The 26,344-nt window shown below is 37.1% G+C and overlaps 1 protein-coding gene and 3 pseudogenes across 2 annotated transcripts in view; 1 reads left to right on the top strand and 3 right to left on the bottom strand.

Moving 5' to 3' along the window:
• Window positions 1-2,258, bottom strand: part of LOC149821433 (succinate--CoA ligase [ADP-forming] subunit alpha, mitochondrial-like) — a 53,996-nt gene extending 51,738 nt beyond the window's left edge. The window contains exons 1-2 of one of the 2 annotated variants that reach the window (XM_089982509.1): window positions 2,235-2,258; window positions 1,929-2,194 (exon numbers count right to left, since the gene is read on the bottom strand). In XM_089982509.1, the coding sequence (XP_089838635.1) occupies window positions 1,929-2,194; window position 2,235 (267 nt within the window). In that variant the 5' untranslated portion in view covers window positions 2,236-2,258. The other variant, XM_089982508.1, reaches the window with a different exon arrangement.
• A 5,402-nt stretch (window positions 2,259-7,660) lies between these two features.
• LOC149821434 (18.1 kDa class I heat shock protein pseudogene) lies at window positions 7,661-7,942 on the top strand (annotated as a pseudogene).
• A 10,869-nt stretch (window positions 7,943-18,811) lies between these two features.
• LOC149821435 (copper transporter 6 pseudogene) lies at window positions 18,812-19,159 on the bottom strand (annotated as a pseudogene).
• Window positions 19,160-25,364: 6,205 nt separating this feature from the next.
• LOC149821436 (copper transporter 6 pseudogene) lies at window positions 25,365-25,784 on the bottom strand (annotated as a pseudogene).
• Between the last annotated feature and the right edge of the window lie 560 nt (window positions 25,785-26,344).

A 26,344-nucleotide genomic window follows, 5' to 3' on the forward strand; every position in this document is an offset into this window, starting at 1 on the left:
ATTCAAAAGAAACATAAAAAATTCTCAAAGCACAAATTTACAATTTGACATTTAGACATTTCACTGGCCTTCACGCTATAAAGAAGGGGGATAGGAGTTGCACCCAACAGAAAATTAACTACTACTAATAACAAATCAATGAATTGATGATAACGGCTTCTGCAAGGAAAACAAAAGAAAAGAAGACAGAAAAAGTCAGAGAGTCAAAAGAAGGCTTACCTATTCCTAGGAAGAGGAATAAAACTTGGCTATCAAATAAGTGTTCCCGTATCACAGAACCCTGCAGCCTACTTATAGCATGCCAATGATATGTGGTGTTTTTAGCTGAAGTATCCACAGTCCAGCAAGTCTTTCGCATTCAAAGCATAGAACCCGTTGTTTTTATCAGGAAAATATCAGAAAGCTAAATGTTTAGAGAATTGAAAAGATCAACTTTATTTCCTCAAGAAAACAGTGGGAAAAAAACAGGCAATTTTTGTAGAAGAAGAAAAGATAAATCTCAAAAAAATCAAAACAACCAATGTTCCTTTTAAAAATAAAGCTCTTGTAAAATATATCATAATTAGCACAGCCTTGACGTTAAATTGGAACGGATGATAAATTACATTAAATAAATTTGAAGTTTAATTTTAATATGATAGATTCAATTTATTGACAATAACTGTAACTATGATCTGTATAGACATTGCAAATCAATTGGCATCAAGAACAACAAAAGCATGGTTAATGCCACATGGAACTTCTCCAAGTGTAAGGTAAAGCATCTTCAGCTAGAGTATTTAGGGATGTTTCTGAATAAGCATTGTCCCAGCCCTGCAGGAAGCTCCATTGAGACGAAGTAGATCAAGCTAAAGATCAAAAACTTGGATGGTGTGAGACATCTATTTTGTGGCCAAAACAACAATAATCCATTTCATCATTAGAGTATGCACAACACTCCAAGCAGTCAGCCTTACATGGGGAACAAAAGAGAAACCTATGCACAACACTTCAATAAGTCAGCCTTACATGGGGACAAAAAGAGAAACCTAGGAACACCTAAGATCCTTCCCATAACAAAGGATATTAGAAATGCAAATGTGTACTGTCTAATGCATCGGTGCACTGTCACATACCAACAGACGATATTATCAAAAGCACCAGTTATGACACAAGCAATGGGCCCTGATTGCCCTGCCCTCACCTAGGTCGAAACCTAAGCAACGTTCGGATTCGCCAATAGGGAAATGTCCTCAATTTTGGACTTATCACTTAAAAAGGAATTGGAAAATTGGTAGTCTGAGGGACTTTATGCATTTGGAAAAGCGGTAGCTGCCAAATCCACTGTTTAGTGCAAATATAAAGGGGAAACAGTCTCACTTCCTCTCCCAAATGCATAAATTCCCATCCAGCTACCAGTTTCCAAACACTAACCACCAAGGCAGTTTGACCATGTACCTAGCAAATGCATAAGCTCCCATCCCAGCTGCCAGTTTCGAAGCATAGCCAAAGAAAAATGCACCCCATCTGTTGCGCTGTATCTAGATTATCTGTGATTTACATTGTTGTGCTCCTGAGAAGTGATCTATTTCAGATTTTTCGCAATCCCGCAATCTGGATCATGAATGCACCAACACCAAAATTGTTTTAAGCACAAGCAAATCAAACTGCAACGCAATAAAAGAAAGAACATCAAGCGGAAGTGCGCAATCAAAACCAATACGGATTCATCCAATTCAGCCACGAACGAACACACTAAACTTTGAAACAGTTCATTCGGTTAACAATCGGTTCAATCGAATGGTCAAAATTCAACAAACTCTATAAAATCCAGATACCAACAAGAACGTGCTACAAATATTCGAAAATGAGACCTCAGATCAACAACCAAATCACAAAGAGCATAAGTCATATCGTGATGAGAGAGAGAGAGAGATGGGGTCTCTCACCATCTTGGTGCCGTACTCGATGGCCTGCTCGGTGTGGAAGGTGCCGTTCTTGCCGGTGATGCCCTGGCAGATGACGCGGGTGTTCTTGTCCACGAAGACGGCCGGAGGCGGCGACGGAGCGGCGGAGAGACGCCGGCTCTGGGCGGCGGAGGCGGCGAGGCCTAGGGTTTCTTCCGGTCCTCCTCCTCCCCTTCTGCAGAGGCTCGCCCCGAGCCTCGACGTCGACTCAAACCCTAACCCTAAGAGCCTGCTACACTGGCGAGCCATCTCTCTCTCTCTCTCTCTCTCTCTCTCTCTCTCTCTCTCTCTCTCTCTCTCTCTCTCTCCTGTGTGTTTGAGAAGGAGAGGGAAGTGAAGGAGAGAAATGGTGGGGGAGGACGCTTTCAAAGCCGCCAATGTTGTCTAAATTGCGTTTGATTTGTCAAAAACTGCAACCGAAAGACGATTCCACGGAAATTGGAGCCTCTATTTCGAGTTCTTGACTTGCTTTACCTCGACGGTGCAGCACTTACCCAGGAAAACGGGATAAGTTGGGATATTGAATTATGGGGAACAAGAAAATGGGCGTTTTTGGACGTGCTCACTTATCCCAAAAAGCTGGATAAATTGATTGCCTGTGCTCCAAGACGCACAAATTTTTTAACTCATTTTTCTATAAGATGTGGACTGTTATATCGATGTGCCAAATCTCATACATGTTATCGAGATTTTATTGGCAAAGAAAATCATAGTATGAGTAGTTTTTTTATGATAAATAAAAACATGGGAAATTTGTAATTTTCAAGGAAAACGGGATAAGTTGGGATATTGAATTATGGGGAACAAGAAAATGGGCGTTTTTGGACGTGCTCACTTATCCCAAAAAGCTGGATAAATTGAGTGTCTGTGCTCCAAGACGCACAAATTTTTTAACTCATTTTTCTATAAGATGTGGACTGTTATATCGATGTGCCAAATCTCATACATGTTATCGAGATTTTATTGGCAAAGAAAATCATAGTATGAGTAGTTTTTTTATGATAAATAAAAACATGGGAAATTTGTAATTTTCAAGGAAAACGGGATAAGTTGGGATATTGAATTATGGGGAACAAGAAAATGGGCGTTTTTGGACGTGCTCACTTATCCCAAAAAGCTGGATAAATTGAGTGCTTGTGCTCCAAGACGCACAAATTTTTTAACTCATTTTTCTATAAGATGTGGACTGTTATATCGATGTGCCAAATTTCATACATGTTATCGAGATTTTATTGGCAAAGAAAATCATAGTATGAGTAGTTTTTTTATGATAAATAAAAACATGGGAAATTTGTAATTTTCAAAGTTTAATGCGATAATCAAGTTTTGTGCATTTATCTTAAATAATTCAAGAAAAATCGATTATTTTTAGTGAAATTGTGATATGGGTTTATGCTCTTATAACATATTTTATTTCCATAAAACCGAACACTTAACAAGTGCCTTTCTCTAATAACCATAATTATAGGTGCACCATTGTTTTGAAAAAACATGGTACAAATGCATTATTTTCAAACGCTATATATATATTTCTTATGACTAGGGCAGAGAAACAAGACAAACCATAGGGATGGCAGTGGGGCGGGGCGGGGGACAAGGTCTCCACCCTCGCCCCGCCTCAAGATTTTATCCTCCACCCCCGGCGGGGATGGATTTTATCCTGCACCCCCGCCTTCATCCCCGTTTCATGTCCTCCATCCCCGGTTCAAACAGGGATGAGGCGGGGCAGGGTGGGGATATTGCGGGGAAAAGTGGTCGGGGCAGGGTTGGGGCGGGGATCGTGGCGGGGATGGGGCGGGGAAAAGTGCACGTCCATCCCCGCCTCCACCCCCGGACGGGGATGGATTTTAACCTTCGTCCCCGCCTCCATCCCCGTTTCATACCACTTTTCCCCGGTCCACTGCCATCCCTACAAACCACTTGTGGCTCAGCTCGTAAAGTGCTTATTCTAACTCGTGAAATAGGCTCAGCAAGATTTTTTTTTTTTAATTTATAACCCAAAGAAACTGCACCTGGCATTAAGACCTCGTCGCACTGGCTGAGCCTGCCATACCTACGGCTGTCTTTCTGGCAGCGTAAACTTTGATGTTAGGACCCCTACCCCCTGCCGCTATGCTACGCATTGGCATACGAAAGGGGCGCCGCCCATAAAAATCGAACCTTGACTATCAGTCAAGCAGCCAAGGCCCCACTCCACTAAGCCAACCCCCCTTGAAGTTAGGCTCAGCAAGTTGAACATGAATAATGGGCTACGTTTGGCTTGCAGGCAACAAATTAGGAGTTCAATTCTTATTGTTTACAGCTTTGAAACAATGTATTTATTTTATAAATTAGTAGTCTTAGCTAAGCTCAATAGGTTTAAAGTTCAAATTTTGTAATCTTCAGTTTCAAAAAATGTATATATTTTTTTAAAGCTTGGCATGTATATCGTGGGTGGGCCCAATGTGGTGTGTAGCATTTTGGATGCACTACTGATCCTAAAACCAAAATATGGGATTGTTGAGATGGATCCAACCCAATTCAACCCAAACAAATGTGAAGTTTTAAGGCTAGAGGATTTCGCCTCAAACATTTGCTTTCGCCACTTGTTAGAGGGTTGAACCATTAAACTCCAATTTTGGAATTAAACACTATCTTTGGCTATAAGAGAGTGGCTTGACCGTAGCATGCATTTCCCACGCCACACAATTACAGTGATGCCTGACTCCAATAGAACTCACACGTCGAGCCTTTTTACCGTTTCAATCGGCAGCCGTTCTTATCGGTGAAAGTTTTTTTTGTCTCCTACCACATTTGGCTTCTACGCCAATTTAAATATGTTTTTTAACCAAATTTTGGTAAAACAGAAAAGAAGGAAAACAAAAGTACAACTTTTTAATATCACAAGCAAAAAGCTCATTCTTTTAGTAAAAAAAAGTTTGTTAAACCACAAAATTATATTAAAAAAAGGATTCTTACCATAACCTATTATTGCCCTGCGAGAATTTGAAAAGGCAAAATATCGGCAGCCAAAAACTTTCGAGAATTTGAAAATCTCGTGTTTTTCAGCAAAATCTCAGTAATAAAAATCAATTTAAAAAATTAGTTTTTATAAGAACATATAAATAAAACTAATTAAAAATAAAAACTACACGGTTTTTTCATAAGTAGCCGATAAAAACATAAATATCCCATTTAAAATGAGATATTTATGTTTTTGACAAAAAAATCATGAGAAATTACCATTTTTAACTTTCAGGTAACTTCTCACGATATTTTTGTGAGTTTTGTCACTATGGTTCAGGCCATAAATTAGGTCTTGCATCCAAATCTCCTGAATCCAAATCTATGAACTTAGTTTTTGGTTCATGGATGTTTGCAATGACATGTGATTATTAGATTTTTTTCAAAATCATGTGATTTTTCAAAATCAGCGAAATAGGTCTACCGGCCACCTCGCTCGAAGGGTTACAACCATCATGGTTCGAAGGTAGCCTTTGGCACACCGCACATGTCATTGTCACATCAAGCACAAGAGCATGTCCTCTTTCTCTCTCTCTTGTTCCTGCTCAGGCTGATGCCCTATGTCGAGTCATCCACCATCTAATAGTCGCTCTGGCACAACGAGCAACATAATTTCTTATTCTTTTTTTTTGTAGGCCCTTTTTTAGGGTTAATTAGTATTTTATTATGGTTTTTTCATTTAGCATATGAAATTACAAATGTTATTTGTTAGGATTTTGGTTTAGGTTTTTGGTTTATTTTTCTTAAATAGGTGTATTTCAATAACCAGGGTTCAAGTTTTTTTGTGCTATTTTTCAATTAGCATTTAAGTTTTTAATGAGATGAATATTAATTAGTTATTTCTATATATTTTAATCAACATTAGACATGATTCACATGCTTGAATTCTGTTAAAAATTTTGGGGTTTTGTTATTTTTTTTGTTTCAATTAGCTTATGTATGAAAACTATGAATAATGTTTACTAAAATTTTGGCTTTCATTTAGTTTTTTTAATAGCATGAATATTTCATTTGATTTTAGAGTTTTTTGCATTTTTTAATATTATTTAGATTTTTATTTTATTTTTAAATAAGATAAATATTTAATTTAGGTATTTTGTTTATTTTTAAACATGTTAGTATATTTTATTTTCCTACTAATTTTATTATATTTTTGCTCATTGGATTAGTGCTTTCATTTACTGACTTTATGATAAAAATAAATTGGTAAAAGTTATAAAATTTATTAAATATGTTTGATGTTCCTTTTCGTTTTGGGCGGATTATACTTTTTCTAACTATTCCTAAAACATTTATGATGTCCTTCATAGAATTTTTGAAAGATTAACAATTAATTGACTTTTTATTTGTAGGATGTTTGTGTTCTTTTGTCATGTATTGCTGAATGCATTTCAAGATTGAAACATGAGCTTAGTCACACTGTATTATCCATAGAAGAGTACTTCCTTTGGTCTTTATATAGGGGTGTCAACGGGTCGGTTTGGTTTGGATCCTGGTGAAATCAGACTTGGATCAGATTTTTGGGTATGGTATTGCATCCATACCCAAGTCAAAGAGAATTCATACCCAAACCCGATAAGAACTACTTGAACCATACCCAGTAAAATAATATTTTTATCATTTTTACATTGAAAATTTGCGGGTCTAAATCAAAACTCAGGTCGGGCCAGGGTCTGGTATAAGATTTCACAAGCTATACCCAAGTCTATGTATTAATCAAACCTTTAGGTCTGGACCAACTCTTATTTGGGTCCTCGTATTTTGTCACATACCCGAACCCTATAGGGTTTGGTTTGGGTTGAGTCCAGGTAAACCAAACCCTCACCCCTATCTTTATATCAAACAAAACTAAATTTTGAAGTATACATACATGCCTACTATGGTACTACATAGTTCTTTAATATTTTTCTTTATTATTGAAAACATGTTATTTAGTTTCTAACAAGGTTTCTAGTTATAAAATATAGCACATGTAGTTCTTCAATTTTCTTGGCACTGGCTAATATAGTTTATCATCATAAAAATTATTTTTAATTTCTACTATGCATTTATGCCAACTCTAATTCAAATTCTTGTCTCTGCACCTGGTCTAGCATGAGCTTTTCACCATGCAAATCTAAATATGAATTTGAATCCGTTTAGCCCACATCCGATTAATCAGATATGGTATTGGGCACATCCGATCCAAATCCAAACTTTTTACATCCCTACTAGTTGGAAAGAGATCGGGATCCATAAATAGATGTTTTGGTAACTAGATCCAGATATACCCAACATCAACAAATTTTGGCGTGAGCCCATTCTTCGGTGGTCCCCACCGGTGGAATTGAGTGTCGAGCATTAAATAGTAAATCCCATCCGCAAACTATCAAACGTGGGGCCCTCAAATCCAATATCGCTAACTTTAAGTCATATTGAACGTCTTTATATATATATCAGGTGTTTATCCAGAGAAATCCAAAATGATCATAATCCTTCCAATCAAAAGTTGCAGGAAAGAAACGGGGAATGGCTGAATGTTCTAGAATCATCTGGCATCTTCTTCATTATCTCTTTCCTTCCCTATAAATACCTCCCTTTGGTTGCACCCCTCGTCGGAAACCAGCCATAAAATAAAAAACTATAAGATAAAAGCTAGCTAGTGCTTGCAGCATTCTTACTACCATAGTCTTCTTTGCTTTCATTCAGCTCAAGCAAACACCATCCAAAAAATGGCTCTCATTTCATCAATCTTCGGTCGACAATCTGATCTTTTCTCCATGAATATGTGGGATTCCTTTGATGGGTTCTTCCTCAATTTCATCTCATCCCCTTCTTTGCAAACCTTTGCAGGTGAAGTTTTCGCTTTCGCAAATGCTCAGATGGATTGGAAGGAGATAGCTGAAGCCCACGTCTTCAAGGCAAACCTCCCGGGCCTCAAGAAGGTGGACCTTGAGGAGGAAGGGAAGGTGTTGAAGATAAGTGGGGAGAGGAGTAGAGAGAGCGAGGAGTGACACCACATTGAGAGGAGCAGCGGCAAGTTTCTCCAACGATTCAGGCTGCCTAAGAACGCTATGGTGGAAGAGGTGAAGGCTGCAATGGAGAATGGGGTCCTCACTATCATCGTGCCTAAAGCATCATAGATTAGATCTATTGATATTAGTGTTTGATAAAATGGTTTACTTGGTGTACACTTAATATGGATCTGATTGTAATTTGGTTACAATTGCCAACAGTAATTGTTGAGAAAACGATATGCATACAACCGACAAATTGATAAACAAATAAACCGAAAGAAGCAACAGAAGAGATCAAACCACACGAGGAATAAAGATTTACATGGTTCGAAAAGAAATGCTTACATCCATGGCTGCACTGAAACCTTGTTATTCGATTCTGTTATTCGATTCTGAGATGCCTCACAAAGGGCGGATGACCCTCTTTAAATAAAGGAATACAAAAAGTGTTATAAAAACTCTGCAAGAGTAGTTTGGATATTACAAGAAGTCTACTTAACTTTTGTAATCTAAACTTACAAGAAATCTAAACTGAAATTACAAAACTACCCTAAAAAAATCTACAAAAGTATAAGATTCATATCTAGGCAGGGATCAGGCTCTAGACTCCAAGATCTATCTCTTTGATATAGTTGGTTCTGTCATGATGTTTTCAGAAGAGCAAATCAATTGATCTTCCAAATCTCTTTAAGAAAAGTGATTTGGCATCCTCAAGAACATGAGGTCCTTGTGGGATGAAGCAAAAGCAATGGACGATGGAGATGTCAAATCAATTTCTTAAAGTGATTTGACAGGTCACCTGATCTGCTCTTTGTTTTCATGGAACATATGTTAATATGTAAGTGTATGTAGTGCATTTGGTGGACTGGATATTGCTAGTAATTTTTTTATAAAATCTCTGTGTGAAATGTGTTAAATTTGATCCTTGATTTAGGTGAGTTAATATTGTTCTTTTTAATTCATCATGTCTTATTTTGCCAAAGAATGCACTGAAACACTTATACATGCGAGAAAGGCCGCAGAGGATTTTGCGCTCCCAAATTATGAATGACACGTAATTTTGTTAATTCTTTCTATGGTTTACGGTAGAAACATCGCAGCCAATTTAGAATTCCACGACAAGTGTGTCTTATTTTTCATAATGTTTGTTACCAAGGAATTCTCTAGCAAAAATATAACATTATATATATTTTTTTCACTTTTTTTTCATATCTGACCCTTCAAATGTGATCTATATATTAAGTTTAATAGAAACTGATTTTTTTATTTACACAGAGAAACCGCCCCCAAGATCAGAGTGTTGGCGTTGTACAAATCAGAACTGAAATATAAAAGCAAGAATACATACCGGTAGATGCTATGGATGAAACGAGCGTATGCGGGTGCTCAAAGTTCTTCTTAGTCTATCAACGTCCATGATGAGCTCAGTCCATCAAGTCGATGGTGAGCAGGACCTGAACCCAAATGAGAAAAAGATGACACCCCTTGGTTGTTCTCATCAAGCAACCATACCTTTTTTTATAAACTTCTGAGAGCCTGTAGTGGGAGGTTACCACAATGAGTGGTTACCCTGCATGGGCAATTACAATAATTGCCCTGTAACTCCCATGAGTCATTCTATCCCATGATGTTGAAACCGGATTTTAATGAGGAAAAAATCTTTATCGGATCTATAACACTTTCATGGGATCTATAGTAGCTTATGTAAAGTTTAGATCCACAATATTTCTTTTTGGATCCCGGACATTGAGGAGGTAAAAAGGGGTAGGGATCCAATTAAAATGTTTTTGGGTCCATTATAAGTCACTTGGAATCCAAGATACAGTAATTTGGATATGTGGGTCCAAATCCTAATATGAAGGAAATTTTGGATCCTTAGATCCAGATTTCAAAAAGGGTTTTATGAGCATATTTGATCTTGGATACATAATAAATGAGTAAAGATCCACAATAATGAACTTAGACCAAAAGTAATTTAATATGGTTTTATATTCATTTTTTTTTAATATCTATACTTGAAAAGAAAATCCGGACCTGCGAATGGATTCAGGAGAAGTTCCAAAAGGAGGACCCAAACCAAAATGGGTCATGGGTTCGGTCGAACCAGACCCACAACCGTGGCGCGTTAAAAGGTAAAACATGAAAAAAAAAAACACGCAAACCCTAAAAAGGGTTTGCGTTTGAAATAAAAAGGAAAGGGGGGGGGCTGCGGTTTCAAGCACTCGCTGGTGAGAAACAGGGGTAACTGACCCCTCTCCAGACCGTCTCTCTTATTCTCTCATGCACATCTCTTAAAACCTCCTCTCCCACTCTCGTTGGCCCTCTCATCTTTCTCCCATTCTCTCCTACCCTCTGGCTCTCGTCTCCCTCCTGATTTCTCGCATAGCTGCAAGAGGAACTGACGCCGGAAAACCTCCTCTCGTTGCAGCAACCTCCTCTTGCCAGAAAAAGGTAAGGTTTCTGCACTTTTCTTGTTCGGTGTTGATTGCATCCAGGTGTGTTTTGGGTTAGTCAAGAAAGAAACCATGTTTAGATGTATCAGATGGGGTTCTTGGATCCGTAGTAGCTTATGTTAAAATTTTGGGGCGTTACAAAATGAGAGATCCTTTATGCATAATCAACAATATACAAAGTCATAGAAAATCAATTTTGCTTCATAAATATGATTACATATAACCATAATGTATTGTCATACATTAGAAGAAATCAAACAGACCCATCCCCTTTACATGTTGGAAACATAATCCTAGTGCTAACCCTTTAGTAAGGGGATCCATAATCATTTCCTTCGTACCAATTGTATCAATACATACTAAATGATTCTCAGTCCTTTCTTTAACAACAAAGGACTTTAACTCCATGTGTTGACACGTGGTTGATGAGCTCTTGTTGTTATTTGAGAAGGACACAACAACTTCATTATCACAAAAGATCTTTAGTGATCTCTCAATAGAGTCCACAATCTCAAGACCCATAATGATATTTCTTATCCAAATGGCCTGAGATAAAGTCTTGTATAGAGCAATAAATTCCACCTCCATGGTATGAGCATTAGTTGTAAACTATTTTTTACTATCATACTGGCAGGTGATGCCGCCTCCATGGTATGTCAGTAGGAAGATGTATCAAGTAGTGGACTTTTTACTACCGAGACATCCTCTCAAGTCTGGATCAGAGTATCCAATAACCTCTAGGTGATCAACCTTTCTATAGGTCAACATATAGTCCTTCATTTCTTACAAATAGTGTATGACCTTCTTTACTGCCTTTCAATGTGCAATGTCTGGATTAGACTAATATCTACCAAGCATTCTCATAATAAATATGATATTTGGTCGAGTGCAGATTTGCACGTACTGTAAACTCTCAATCGCTGAAGTATATGGGACAATTATTTTATTATCAACTTGAGGACAATCCTTTAGAGTCAATTTATCCCTTTTTACTATAGGTGCCAAACCAGGAGAACAATTCTCTATCCTATATCTTTTAAGAATCTTAAGAGTATATGAGTTTTGAAAAAGGCCAAGGACATCCTTAGTTCTATCACAATGGATCTCAGTTTCAAGGATATATGCAACCTCATCTGTGTCCTTTATGTCAAAATAAGAGAAAAGAAAATCTTTTGTCTTATATAGTATGCTTAAATCATTAGTTGCAAGAAGAATATCATCAACATATAAAACTAGAATTATGAACTTACTCTCACTAGCCTTAAGGTATATGCACTGATCAACAATGTTTTCAGTGAATTCAAAGTTCAAAATTACTTGATTGAACTTTTTATACCACTTGCAGGAGGCTTGTTTAAGTCCATAAATTGACTTTTTTAATTTGCAAACTAAATTATTTGAGTCATCTACACTGAAACCAGAGAGTTGTTGCATATATACCTCCTCTTCCATATCCCTATTTAGGAAAGCAATTTTCACATCTATTTGATGTAGTTTTAAATCAAAATGAGCTATGAGGGTCATGATTATCCTTAATAATTCTTTAGTTGAGATAAGAGAAAAAGTCTCATTATAATCAATGCTCTCCATCTGTGTAAAACCCTTTACAACAAATCTAGCCTTATATCTCTCTACTTGCCCTTTAGAGTCTGTCTTGGTCTTAAAGATCTACTTACAACCAACATGTCTTACTCCATTAGGTCGAGGTACAAGATCTCACACTTGTTTCTTTGTCATAGAGTCAAGCTTTTCTTTCATGACATTGATCAAATGTGTTGATCTTTCACTTTCAATGGCTTCTGCAAAGGTGAAGATATCATCATCAATATTTATAAAATCATTAGGCTCTTACAAATACACCACATAGTCTAGAATAACAATTTTTTTGGATCTTGTAGACCTCTATACAGGTGCTACAGGTGGTTCAAAATGAACCACTACATTCTGTTGTTGTTGTATATCCTCATCAACAACTTGTTCTATTTGGGATTGATATTCATTGACAAATTTTTTTCTGGCATTATCTAAATAGACAATGATAGAAAAAACTTAGCTCTTATTTTTTGTAGGTATGAAATTTGAATCCTGCATTTTCTCAAATTTAAAACTTTGAGATACATATATCCCAATAAAACTATTTTTAAGAAATCTTGCTTTATCTGTTTCCACTATTTGTGGTGTATGAAATGGACAATAAAACCTAAAGCCCTTTGATCTTTCTAGATAACCAATAAAAAACCCACTAGTCATCTTAGGATCAAAGACTTCTATATGTGAGTTATACAATTTATCTTTAGCTGAACATCCTCATATACGCATATATGGCAAAGAAGATTTCCTACTAGTCCATAACTCGTAAAGAGTCTTTTAGACAACCTTCATAGGAACCTTATTTAAAATATGCATTGTTATCTTAAGAGCTTCACCTCATAAGGTCAAGAGAAGGTTTGAGTGATTTAACATCGCTCAAATCATTTCTTTAAGCTTATGATTTCTTTTTTCAGCTACGTCATTCTGGTAAGCACTACTAGGCATGACATATTGAGGTACAATACTTTCTTTTTTTAGAAACTGCACTAATGACCATTTATTTTATCCCAACCATAATACTATCCACCTCTATCAGACCTAACCACTTTAATATTTTCACCGGTTTGTTTCTCTTCTTCTTTCTTGAAGTCCTTAAAAACTTGAAAGAATTCTGATTTTTCAAATAAAAAGTAGAGATACATATACCGTGAGTAATCGTCTATAAAGGTGATAAAATAATTTTCACTCATGTAACACGAAAAAAAAAGATCCGTAAACATTCGTATGCACGATTTTTAATTTTTTATTGCTCTGTTTGACATCTCGCTTATATGTATTAGACTGCGTAGCCTTTATGCAGTCAACACATGGTTCTGTATATGTGAAATCAAGGGATCCAAGAATTTCTTCTTTTACAAGTCTTTGGACTCTCTCTTTCGAGATGTGTTTGAACCTTAGATGTCAATGCAAATAAGATTGATCTTTCTTTAGGCCACGTTTATTGTCAATCATTGTGTTCTTAATAGAGTAACACTACAAGAAAAATGCGTATTAGCAATGAACGCTATCCGTCGCTAATCTTTCGACGGATTAGCGACGACTTAGCAATGGATAGCGTTCGTCGCATAATCCTAGTCACTAAACTGCGACAGAATTTATCTGTCACCAATCCGTTGCTAATTAGTGATGACTTAGTGGTGGATCATGTCTATCACTAATCTGTCGCTACATAGAGACTGATTTGGTTATGCGATGAAATTTAAGCCATCGCTAAACTGTAACGAGGGATACGTATCTGTCGCTAATGTTTGTTGCCAATTTGGTGACTGACATTAGCGATGACTTAAATTCCATCGCAAGCCATCAACTGATTTAAATTGGTGACGGATTAGCGACATATAATATCCATCGCTAATTTATAAATTTTTTTTAAATATGAAACTCGAAAAAAAATTCTCGTTATACAATTCATATAACCTGCTTATAAAAAACAAAGTACACATAAAAATTACATATACAGGTGAAACAAATTTAACACAAGTTTTAAGTTAAACAACTTTAACAACCAAATACAGTCCTTGCCAAGTTATAATTAGTTACAAGTATGTTAAACAAGTTAAACACATGAATATAATCCTCGCCAAGATTTGGGGCATCATCCTCTTCATTTTCTTGATCTGCCCCTCCCTCTATTCCTCCATCAGCTCCTCTACATTGATCATCTCCAACATCCTACAAGAGAACCAAATTGTTAGTATTTATAAACAAAATATAAAGAAAAAATTATATGCAATGCACCTAATCTAATGCATTTATATCATGTTTGTTGTTTTCATCGTCTGTCTCATATGATTTCTTACTTACATTGTGATTTCTCGTGCTTATCTCGATTTCCAATTTACATCGGATGCTCAACTTCATTTTATACATTACCTTGCATATGTTTAACCAACATCGAAATCCATTCTTTCTAAAATCTGATGAACGAAGATGTTCAAATGTTTTTACCCGATTTTCATTCTGTGCATCTTACCAATTTGGATGTTCAGTAGTGCTGATCCAATTCAGCAAGAGCTTCGTTTAAACTTGGGTCGTTGAGTATTCAGCACTACTGAGATCGATTGGAGGAATCATCTTTGCGGACTAATATTTTCTCTGGCATGCTACATTGAATGTAGACTTCTCTGCATTCTACAAATCCATTAAGCCTCTTGTACACTTTCAGTGGTGGCAAACTGGCTCGCAATATGAATCAATGGAATCAGTTCAGTAGTGACGGGATGACAATCTGAGTGATTGGTCTCCATTTTGCTATCTCGCATTTTTTTTTTATTCAAGATAGTTCATCATTTCATCATATTTTGTCATAGGTATCTATTGTTATTCCATTTATTATATTTGTTACTTTATCATCATCATCGATTCCCCCCTGTTTTCAAATCCAGATTTAATTTACATTGGATTTCCCTGTTTGCGTTTAATTTCATGATTTACCTTAATTGTTTGTTTATGCAAGATCCATCCCCGGACTCACTCCTAATGTCATATGCCATTTATTCTGCATATTTCCCTATAATTTTGATTTGCATATATCGTTCAACCTCTGTATATTTACATCCATTTCAAATGCTGGAGAACATCTGTCAGCAACTCAGCTTCATTCAGTTCTTCAAAAAGCAGGGAACATGGATTCTAAATCTTCTAACAGACATGTTTAATTGGATGTGAGAAACATGTACGAGATAAAAATTGGGAAGTTCAAGCTGCAGTTGTTGAGATTTTAGATCCAGGAATCAGACAATATAGTGACCTACCTATTTGGATAGATGAACATTCAGGTATGTTGCAAGGAAACTTATTCTCATATAATGTACTAGAGGAATACAATGTGAGATGGCACCTAAAGATGAAGGGTGCTGGTTTTGAGAATATTTATCAGTTATCAGGTGGAATACAAAGGACTTCCGTTGGAAGCTCTGATACAGATGTTTGATTCATCTGGTTATAGCATTCTTGAATCTTCAATAACTGAGATGGTGTTTACCTCTGAAAGGTTTGGGAAACCTACAAGGTTTAGCAAATTTGAAGAATTTGAGCCCGGGTCCATATGCCTGTATATCCCCTCTCACAACTATCCATTCACTACTAGTACCACACCTCTACTACCTCTAGCTTCATATTCCACCTTCATTGCACTATACTCCAGCATGTCCACAACATCACTGCACTATCACCTTCGACACCCCACTTCAACAACACAAAAGCACATCTTCCACCCTTCTGCAATCACAACACAACATTAACTACACCCTGCATCATGCATTCTTACACCTTTCATGCCACTGAACCACTCCTTGTGCACATGTGCATTTTTCACCTGCCTTCTTCAACACTTCCCTCACACCTGTTAAGCCACTCTTCACTGTTACCTGCTACTTCCTTACAACACCTATCACACCACCACTATCATCTAGGTGTCTGCATACTAAATATTTCATTTCTGCATCTGTGGCATTGGTCGGCTCACCATACCCACCTTCATGGCACCCCCTGTACCCAGCGCCATACATACCTTTACTATCTACAACACTCATTCCTTATATCTCCATTTACACAACATATGCTCTCCACCATCTCTTCACTGTTGTAAACACCATCTGCACTTACACTCACCTGTAGCCACACTTGCTGCAGCACATCACTTCCATTTCCAACTCCTATCACCTGCCGCAACCTCACTAACTTCTTCACCTGCGACACCTACAACATCCTGATTCACCTATGCCCTACACCATGGTCTCCTTCACAAACATTCCAGCATTACCTTCACTCCACCTATAATAGCTACTTCACCCTCATTCACAACTACCACCACACTAGCACCAGTTTCACCTACGTTACCATCTGTACACAACCTCCAGCATCTATGTGCTGTCACCCTTCACTAGTATCCACTACCTCCCAGTCGCAACACTTCAACACACCCTCACAGCAACCCCTACAACGTATCCTCACTCTCCACACTCTCACTTAATCACTACACACATCTCCAGCACCCTTGCCACCTACCTACAACACTTTCCTGCACCATTCCCCCATTCTATTCCCCCTCTTTCATCTGATATATCAGTGCCACACAGATTCCATCAACATATTAACCAACTTTTTTTCACCTTCTTCCCCTGTACACCCATTTCCTGCATCTTACACCACACCTCTCTTACCAGCTGCGCCTCCTCACAACACCCGCTGTTACATTGCAACTTACAACATACATGCTCACCATTTTTTAGTACTTACCTCTCACCTATCACCTGCGGCAATGCTTGCTGCAACCCCACTAATCACTTCCAGCACTTTCACCTTCGCTACTTGTTGTCCAGCATTAGCAAGTACCATATGCATTCTGCACAACCTTTCACTTGCTACATCCCTGCAAACATCAACATTTAAAGCACCCGTGTAGCTTCCTCCCATCACACCATCACCACAACACTCATACTTTATCTTCTTTGAATTTCACATTTACACAGTAATAGTGTATTTGCATAGCCACTGTAGTACCTCTCCATTTCACCTTTGCATATCCATAGCATCTCATTTCTACCTCATATCACTGTGTTCCTTGATTACTATATATATATTATCATCATATTTGCATTTCCATGAGCATATCTACACATGCATTCTAGTTTCAATACATCCTCTTAGTTTTTCTTTTCATATTTTGTGTTTTGTTTTATGCTAACTTTGTTTTTGCAGGGAATATGTTGGAAATGTTGGTTTCCTTCCTAGATTAGAATTTTATTATTTCAATTACAATTTAAAAATTGTAATAGCTAGATATTATTGAGAATTCTTTATTTTCTAGTTTAGAATAGATTGTATGAGCATGTAAATCTCATAAACTACGAGTTTCATCTCATTTTTATTTTATTTCTCAAAAATCCACAATGGTGAAACACGAATGGCATGTGCACCTTTTCTAATAAGAGGTAAATAATTATAAGTAAATGATTCACATTTATGACCATAGTCAAAATGTGAACAATACTTAGGATTTTTATCTTTTATGGAATGACATTTGACCTCCACTTAGGTTGCTTTTGAAAATCATCATATTTTTTTGAAATATTCTTTCCTTTATTATAATTTAATATATGAATTAACTTAAGATATATTTGTGGCCATAGTCATGGATATATTAAAAGTTAATTTCATTTTAAATCCTATAAAGGCATCAAAAATTTATTTTATTCTTTATTAGAATTTAAATACAAATTATATTATAATACATTTATGACCATAGTCATGAATGTATTATGATTTAATCTTATTTCAATTCTATTAAAGAATGAGATATGCTTTTTAAATCCCAATCTTTAAATAAATTTCAAAGCATTCATCATTTAGGATAGAATTGCATTCTTTTTTATATTATTTCAAATCATCTTCCGAAAATCCAAGTGATTTTTGAAATAAATTTTCAAAGGTATTTCTCATTTCTAAATTCATTTGTAAATTCAAATTCATCTTTCGTTCTCAAATTTCATCTTATTTCAAATTCCAATTTTCAAATTCCCTCCTGATTTCAAATTTCAATTTCAAATTCTATTCTCAATCCAATTTCAATCTTAATTTCAAAGTCTAAATTCAAAATTCAATTTCCAAATTCATTTCCAAAATCAAAATTCAATTTCAAAAGTAATTTAATATTCCAATTTCAAAGTTCAATTCAACTTTAAAATTTCATTTTGATTTTGAATTCTATTTTTAATTCTAGTTTCCAAATTCATTTCCAAGTTCAAAATTCCATTTCAAAATCACTTGGGAAAACCCCAAGATTTCTGAAGCATTTTCTCAAGAGCATACATTCTTGCATTTTCGTTGCACAAGCATGACCCTATGTGCATTTTAGAATTTCAGAATAATCATTTAGACAAATTTAGGCAAAGCAAAAGGAATTAATTCGATTTTTTGTACGATTACCCCTGGTAAAGGCGGCAGGAATGATTGAACCTCGTATCGACGAGCGAATCCTTTCTCTCCATATTTTCCTGCAAATATTTCAAAAATGAAGGCGAGTTAAATTTCTAAAATCTTTTTCAAATAAAGGTCAAGTGAGACCTTGCAAAAGGGTTTCTTTTCTTTGTTTCTTTCTCCTCTCTCTTTTTTCTTTTCTTTTTCCCCTTCAAAAAGGGAAAAAGGTAAGAAAGGAAAAGGAAGAGGAAAGAAAAAAAAGGGAAAAGGAAAATTTTTGCAATGATCACGAAAGTTGTACTCATCTCTACCTTAGAATCCATTATAAGGATCAACAACACATGCCACCATCCTATATAGTGGACTCCACAGGTGCCTTCTTGAAAGTCTGAGTTCCAAACAACTAATAGCCCACACCATGCCCAACAACAACCACAATCAACACTCCCAAATTGAAAGACATGACTGCAAGCATCACACAGTATGCAAAGAAAATACACACACCATAGACCACGACCTGCAAGAACCCATTTGAGATGGGCTTGAGCCCAGACCGGTTGACCTTGTAGAAGGCTATCCATTCCACCAAAACAGCTCCCAAGAAAATCACAATCAATGACAATATATATTGGTCTAGGCTGTCCCCTGGCCAGTCTGCAAACAACACCCACACATCCTTACCCCAATACAAGGCCATGTGCATGGCCACCTTCTTCTTGGTTGCTGCTGCAGTGGTGTTGGTCATGTTCATCCCTGGCATGTCCATCTCTCTCTCTCTCTCTGAGTATGAATGGCTGAGTATACAAGGAGAGTTGAAAGGTTTAAATAATCTCATTTCAGCTCGTTAGATGTGTTATAGAGTCAAATGCAACCAACTCAAAATAAAAAAAGGAAACTGCCATTCTAGAAGAAATCCGTATCTGATTATGGGGGTAGGATGTTGATGTTCGACATAATAATCTAAATTAGTAACAACTTAGCCCCAAGGAGTTTGGTGTAGTGGGAGGGGCCCTTGGCCGCTAGGTAGGCAATCAAGGTTCCATTTTCATGAGTGTTACCTCCTTTCATTATGCCTAAGCAAAGCGACTCTTTGAGAGCGAGGGGTGGGTGACATGATTACACCATCGGGACAACGACTGTAAGTAAGGCAGGCAGAGACAACACCAATAGGCCTCCGTTCCTAGGGTAGATTTTCTGTTCTTAATAAAAATAAAATAATAACTTACATCAAGTCTAGAAAATGAGTTTAACATATTAGAGATAAAGGGCTAATTTAATTTGTAATAAAATATATAATTCGTTATGGCTCATAAAGTATTCAAGCTTGGCTTATTCTTGTGTGAGCCGAGGTGAGTTTGAGCCCATCCCATAATGACCTCGGGCTGGCCTGTTTACATAAAAAATACATTGTTTCAGACCTGACAATAATACTTTCAAAGCTGAAAGTAATAGAATTGTAAACCTATTGCTTGCAAACTAAATGCTTCAATAATGTCATACACTTATAAAATATATATAAATTAAATACATCTTGTTACTAAATGTCAAGTGGAACCAACTGGGTGCGCTCCTATGTTCATTTGAATCAGCATTTGAATCATCAGTTGAATGAATCATCAGAATCTAACTTGTGGCCAACAAGGCACACAAGTTTCTCTACTTAAAAAAAGATGTTTTAACATAAAAAGAACATGATTGTGGGCCAATTCCTATTAAATGAATTATGCAGAATCTACGGGTGAGATTTGATCAAAATAACCAGAACCAATGAGGCCCTAAAAAAAAGTATGACGATAGGGAATGGGTGGCACCATGTTAGGGCTTTTTTTGATGAGGGCACCTACCAGCTTGTCACCCTCATCAGAAACCCGAAGCAGGTTATATGTTCCCCCTCGAAACATACAGATATGTGTTCTCGGGTCTGAATGAGCACCACGTATGTAAGCATGTGCGGCTCGTTTCCCTGTGTGTATTGGCATCACTTAGCATCAGAGTTTGGGGTGTTTGCAAAGACTTAAGTACCCTTTTTCACCATTAGTGCCATAAAATGACATTTCGAGTAAAGGACAAAAATGTCCTTTCGCCAAAAAGGTTTAAAATCATCATCATTTTTGCCCTAAGGAGTAAACTTCTCTGCTTTAACAAGAGCTCCTCATAATATGTCATCCTAAACGTTCTGGATCACCCTTTGACGATGCACCATCTGCTGTAAAAGGCACTCCCTTTGATGACACACCCTTTGTCATCGTTTGTTGCCGTCAGAGCACCCTTTACCGTGGTCTGCTGTCGCTAGAGCACCCTTTGTCATCACCGTTGTCTATTATCGTCAGAGCACCCTTTGTGATCGTCTGTTCGTGAGAAATAGTTGAACTACCAGAGGAATCAGTATTTTGTCTATTATTTACCATGATACTAAGGTGCAAGCATCGAACTGAGTAGACAAAAAAGAGTGATTTACTATAAAGATAATGGTGACAGTATTGAAATGAGTAGAGTAGCGATTTACAATAGAAATCAGATAAGAGAGTAACGATTTACAGTAGAAATCAGATCAGAGAGTAGCGATTTATAATAAAAATCAAATAAAAGAGTAGCGATTTACAGTAGAAATCAAATCAATGAGTAGCGATTTATAGTAGAAATTAGATCAAAGACTAGCGATTTAGAGTAGAAATCAGATAAGAGAGTAGCAATTTATAGTAAAAATTAGATAAGAGAGTAGCAATTTACAGTAGAAATCAAATCAGAGAGTAGCGATTTACAATAGAAATCAGATGAGAGAGTAGCGATTTATAGTAGCAGATCAGATAGTAGCGATTTACAGTAAAAATCAGATAAGAGAGTAGCGATTTATAATAGAAATCACAAAAAAGAGTAATGATTTATAGTAAAAATCAAATAAGAGAGTAGTGATTTACAGTAGAAATAAGATCAGAGAGTAGCGATTTATAGTAGAAATCAGTTCAGAGAGTAGCGATTTACAGTAGAAATCAGATAAGAGAATAGCGATTTATAGTAGAAATCAGATAAGAGAATAGCGATTTACAATATAAATCAAATCAGAGAGTAACGATTTATAGTAGAAATCAGATCAGAGAGTAGCGATTTATAGTAGAAATCAGATAAGAGAGTAGCGATTTACAGTAGAAATCAAATCAGAAAGTAGTGATTTGCAATAGAAATTAGATCAGAGAGTAACGATTTACAGTGGAAATCAAATCAGAGAGTAACGATTTACAATGGAAATCAAATCAGAGAGTAACGATTTACAATAGAAATTAGATCAGAGAGTAGCGATTTACAATAAAAATCAAATTAGAGAGTAGCGATTTATAATACAAATCAAATTTCTACTATAAATCACTACTCGCTTATCAGATTTCTACTATAAATCGCTACTCTCTCATCTGATTTGTACTGTAAAGCGTTACTCTCTGATTTGATTTCTACTATAAATCGTTACTCTCTTATCTGATTTCTACTGTAAATCGCTACTCTCTGATCTGATTTCTATTATAAATTGTTACTCTCTGATCTGATTTCTACATAAGGCAGTGTTAGAAAATGCTCAAACAAGAAAACAAAGAAACAAGAATAATCAACCCACAAAGAAGAGGGACACACATATTTACGTAAAAAAACTTTTCCTCAAACTAGAAAAAGAGTAAAAAAAACCACAGCCGCCTAAAGAGAAATCTTATTGCTCTCTTCCTCCATTACAAGAGAGAAAGAAAATAAAGAATTTATACAAGGCAAGGGCGACAACCCTAAACCTAAACAAGTCGGGTCCAAGAAAAATTTGTTCACCGAAAAATTCACGCTCTAAACCCGTGCCGGGGGAAACCCCCGAACCCTCCTTATGTAAGGGAGAAAACTATGAATCATGCTCCACAACTCTTCAGGCAGGAATGAGAAGGTGGCCATGTATTGTAAAACAAACTAAAAACAAAGGCGGAACATGCAAATCTATTAACGAAGAGCGAGATGATATTTTTATCCAACGCATATCTATCTTACAATAGGACATTTTTGTCAAAAGCATATCTACCTTTTTTATATGTTATTTTATTATAAAGTCATCATGGGCAACATTGATATGTGAATTATTGCGGGTCCTAAGATATTCTTCCGTACACACCGAAGCATGCAAATTTGTGTTCCAGGGAGAACACACAACACCCTCCTTGTCAATTTAAACCTTCCACGATTATTTTCTGATAGTTTAATCAGGTTCTGCTGTGTTAAGTTTTAGCTCTTCTGCAGCTGCACTCAGCTATCATAACGGTCCATGGTGATTATCCCCTCTATAATTGGAAACTGTATTCGTCCTGCTCATTATTTCTTCTCATTTGTTTTAGTAATGAATGGCAACACCCTTAATTAATGGCTTCTAAGAATGGCAAACACATTATCCACTGCTGAAAGGCTCCAGTTTCATCAAGGACTAAACGTCACCTCTCTCTCTCTCTGAAGATTGAATGTATGTAATACAACCACAGTGCAGAGTTTGTTTAGATTCGTCCAGGACTAAACGTCGCTGGCGCCTATTTAATGGCTTTCTCCAAGCCATGAGCTTGGTTCTCAATATTCACAACCATTATGGATTACTTTATGGCAACATGGGTGCCCTAGACAGCTTTAATCTCAAACACAACTTGTAACTCTGCTATGCAACAAAACCACACTATTGTTATTCAACGCTTCCCGATTAGTTCATCACGTCACAGCCATGTCCCACTTGTGCACATAGACGAGTTGAAAAAGTTGTACTTTACGACAGTACCAAAATCAACCCTATGCAAACGGAAGCAGATCAGGTCAGGCTGAACATGAGCGTTTTTGCTCATGCCGACATCGTGGCCATCGGATTTGCATTTTAAAAAGCTCAAAAATCAGCAAAACCACACGCTCATGTTCAGCATGACATGATTCCACCGAGTGGTACGGACGATTAGGTGTTTAATCTTCCCAATAAAGTCAGCAAATTTCCTTCCTAGCTGTGGGTCCCATACAATGCTGTCATGTGGGACCCACAGCTACATAGAACACAGCCAATCACATGACAGCATTTCATGTGAGGCTTATTTGTAGCTGTGGGCTGCATAGAATGCTGTCTTGGGATTAAGGATGGCAGTGGACCAGGGAGTAGGCGGGTGACAAGGCCTCCAACCCCGACCTATTTCAAAATTTTGCCTTTTATCTTAGCATGGGTTTTGATTTTAAAGGCGGGGTTTGGCCCTGTTTTTCTGGTTTTTCTGCTACTATTGCCTTCTCTCGTTAAAGGAAGGAGAAGAGAGAAATGAAAAGTGGCGCGGTGAAGGAAAGCAAAAAAGAGAAAGATTTGAAAAAGAGTTATATATATATATATATATATATATATATATATATATATATATATATATATATATATATATATATATATATATATATATAAGGGTATAATAATAATTTTTTTTAATAAAAATAAGGAACTGAGTAAAGTCCATCCCGGCCTCCATCCTTGCACTGGTTTTGATTTTAACTTTCATCCCCAATTCATTCTTTGTTTCATCTCCTTCATCCCCAGTCCAAAAAAAGGCAAGGCAGGCCATTCCAGCTAGTGCAAGCTTAAGAAATACTGAAAGAACCATAATAGCCGTTCATCTGGTAGGCCTACTTGTGAATGCCACTAAGTTGATAGTATGTCACAAGTTTGAAAACCATAGGTGACATTACTTATGGCAAGGTAGAAGCTGGTTGGCACTGGGTGTACTCCCCGGTAAGCAGAGGGGCCTTTAAGAGTTTTACCAATAAAGGCTAGTGAATGTACCGTCAGTGAAGGGGGATTTCCTTGGATTATCCAAAAACAAATTTCCATCCAGGCCATGCATACCAACAAATTTTGACAGTAAGGCAGCAGTTGTATGCTACTACTCACGTTCTTATGAACCATTGTCAGAAACATAACTGACATATTTGAATTTATCACGATAAGTTCACTGCAGACAAACACGCAATTAATTCAAGTCATTGCCAAATTATCAATATATTGTAAATTCATCATGATTTTAACCCAAATATAGCTCATTCTTGGGTTATTTTAATTTTCTTCAAAATTTTAAAACAGTTTCCCTCTTATGTTTCCTTTTCATTATGAATTTACCAATTTTTCACATATATTTCAAAAAAATTCTATTGCTTATATAAAAGAAGAAAAAAAATCTTGGGAGGCTTTCCCTGATGTCAAAATCCTGAAAACCAAAACAAATCCTGCAGGATCCAACACCACATCAATCTCCCGTCTAAAAATGAAATTTAACTATGAAGTTCAAGTCCCAAGGGATTGTGCAGTGGAAGGGGCCTTGGCCACTAGATAAGTGGTCAAGGTTTTCATAAGCATCAGCCCCTTTCATTAAGGGAGGTAAGGGATAAGCCCTTGCTCAGCCGAAGCTTGGCGACTCCAAGGGGCAAGGGGTTCGCCACAGGTTGACACTGTAGGAACAGTGATCGTAAGTATAGCAGACCTCTAGCGTGATTAGGTCACTGATTTCAATGATGGTTTCCCCATCCTACATGATAAAAAGAAAAAGAAAAAATCTTTGAAGGTCAAAAGCAGTCATCTTTATTTTCCATTTTTGCTATGTAATTAACAAAAAAATCCAAAAGCCACACTCCAAACAGAAGCAAAGTCATCTTTATTTTTCATTTTTGCTATGTAATTGTCAAACAGCCAAACCCACAAACCACACCCCCATTCCAAAGCAAAGATCAACAAACTAATACCCAACCACCACAACTCAGAAAGTCACCAAACCAATACAAGAGCAACTTACATACATCAAAGCACAAGCAGACATGAGCAACACAGACACATGTTTACACACCCACACACAAAAATAAAAGAACGGAAACAGAGGCACCATTAGGACATATACATCATGTACTCATCTCTACCTTAGAAACCATCATCATAAGGATCAGCAGCACTGGCCACCATCCTTTGTAGTGGACTCCACCGGTGCCATCATGAAAGCCTGAGTTCTAAACAGCCAATAGCCCACACCATGCCCAACAATAGCCACAATCAACACTCCCAAATTGAAGGACATGACTGCAAGCATCACACAGTATGCAAAGAAAATACGCACACCATAGACCACGGCCTGCAAGAACCCATTTGAGATGGGCTTGAGCCCAGGCCGGATGACCTTGTAGAAGGCAAGCCATTCCACCAAAACTGCTCCCAAGAAAGTCACGATCAATGACAATATGTATTGATCTAGGCTGTCCCCTGGCCAGTCTGCAAACAGCACCCACACATCCTTACCCCAATACAAGGCCATGTGCATGGCCACCTTCTTCTTGGTTGCTGCTGCTGTGGTGTTGATCATGTTCATCCCTGGCATGTCCATCTCTCTCTCTCTCTCTGAGTATGAATGGCTGAGTATACGAGGAGAGTTGAAAGGTTTAAATAATCTCATTTCACCTCGTTAGATGCGTTATAGAGTCAACTGCAACCAACTCCAAATAAAAAAAAGGAAACTGCCATTCCAAGTGAAATCCGTATCTGATTAGGGGGGTAGGATGTTGATGTTCAACATAATAATCTCTAAATTAGTAACTTAGCCCCAAGGGGTTTGGTGCAGTGGGAGGGGGGCCTTGGCCGCTAGGTAGGCAATCAAGGTTCCATTTTCATGAGTGTTACCTCCTTCTATTATGCCTAAGCAAGGCTACTCTGAGAGAGAGGGGTGAGCGACAGGTTTACACCATCGGGACAGCGACTGTAACTAAGGCTGGCATAGACAGCACCAATAGGTCTCCGTTCCTAGGGTAGATTTCCTGTTCTTGATAAAAAAAATAATAATAACTTACATCAAGTTTAGAAAATGAGTTTAACATATTAGAGATAAAGGGCCGATTTAATCTGTAATAAAATATATAATTCGTTATGGCTCAT

This window comes from Nuphar pumila, chromosome 12 (assembly GCF_984573655.1).
Source record: "Nuphar pumila chromosome 12, dmNupPumi1.hap1.1, whole genome shotgun sequence".
Classification (NCBI taxonomy): domain Eukaryota; kingdom Viridiplantae; phylum Streptophyta; class Magnoliopsida; order Nymphaeales; family Nymphaeaceae; genus Nuphar; species Nuphar pumila.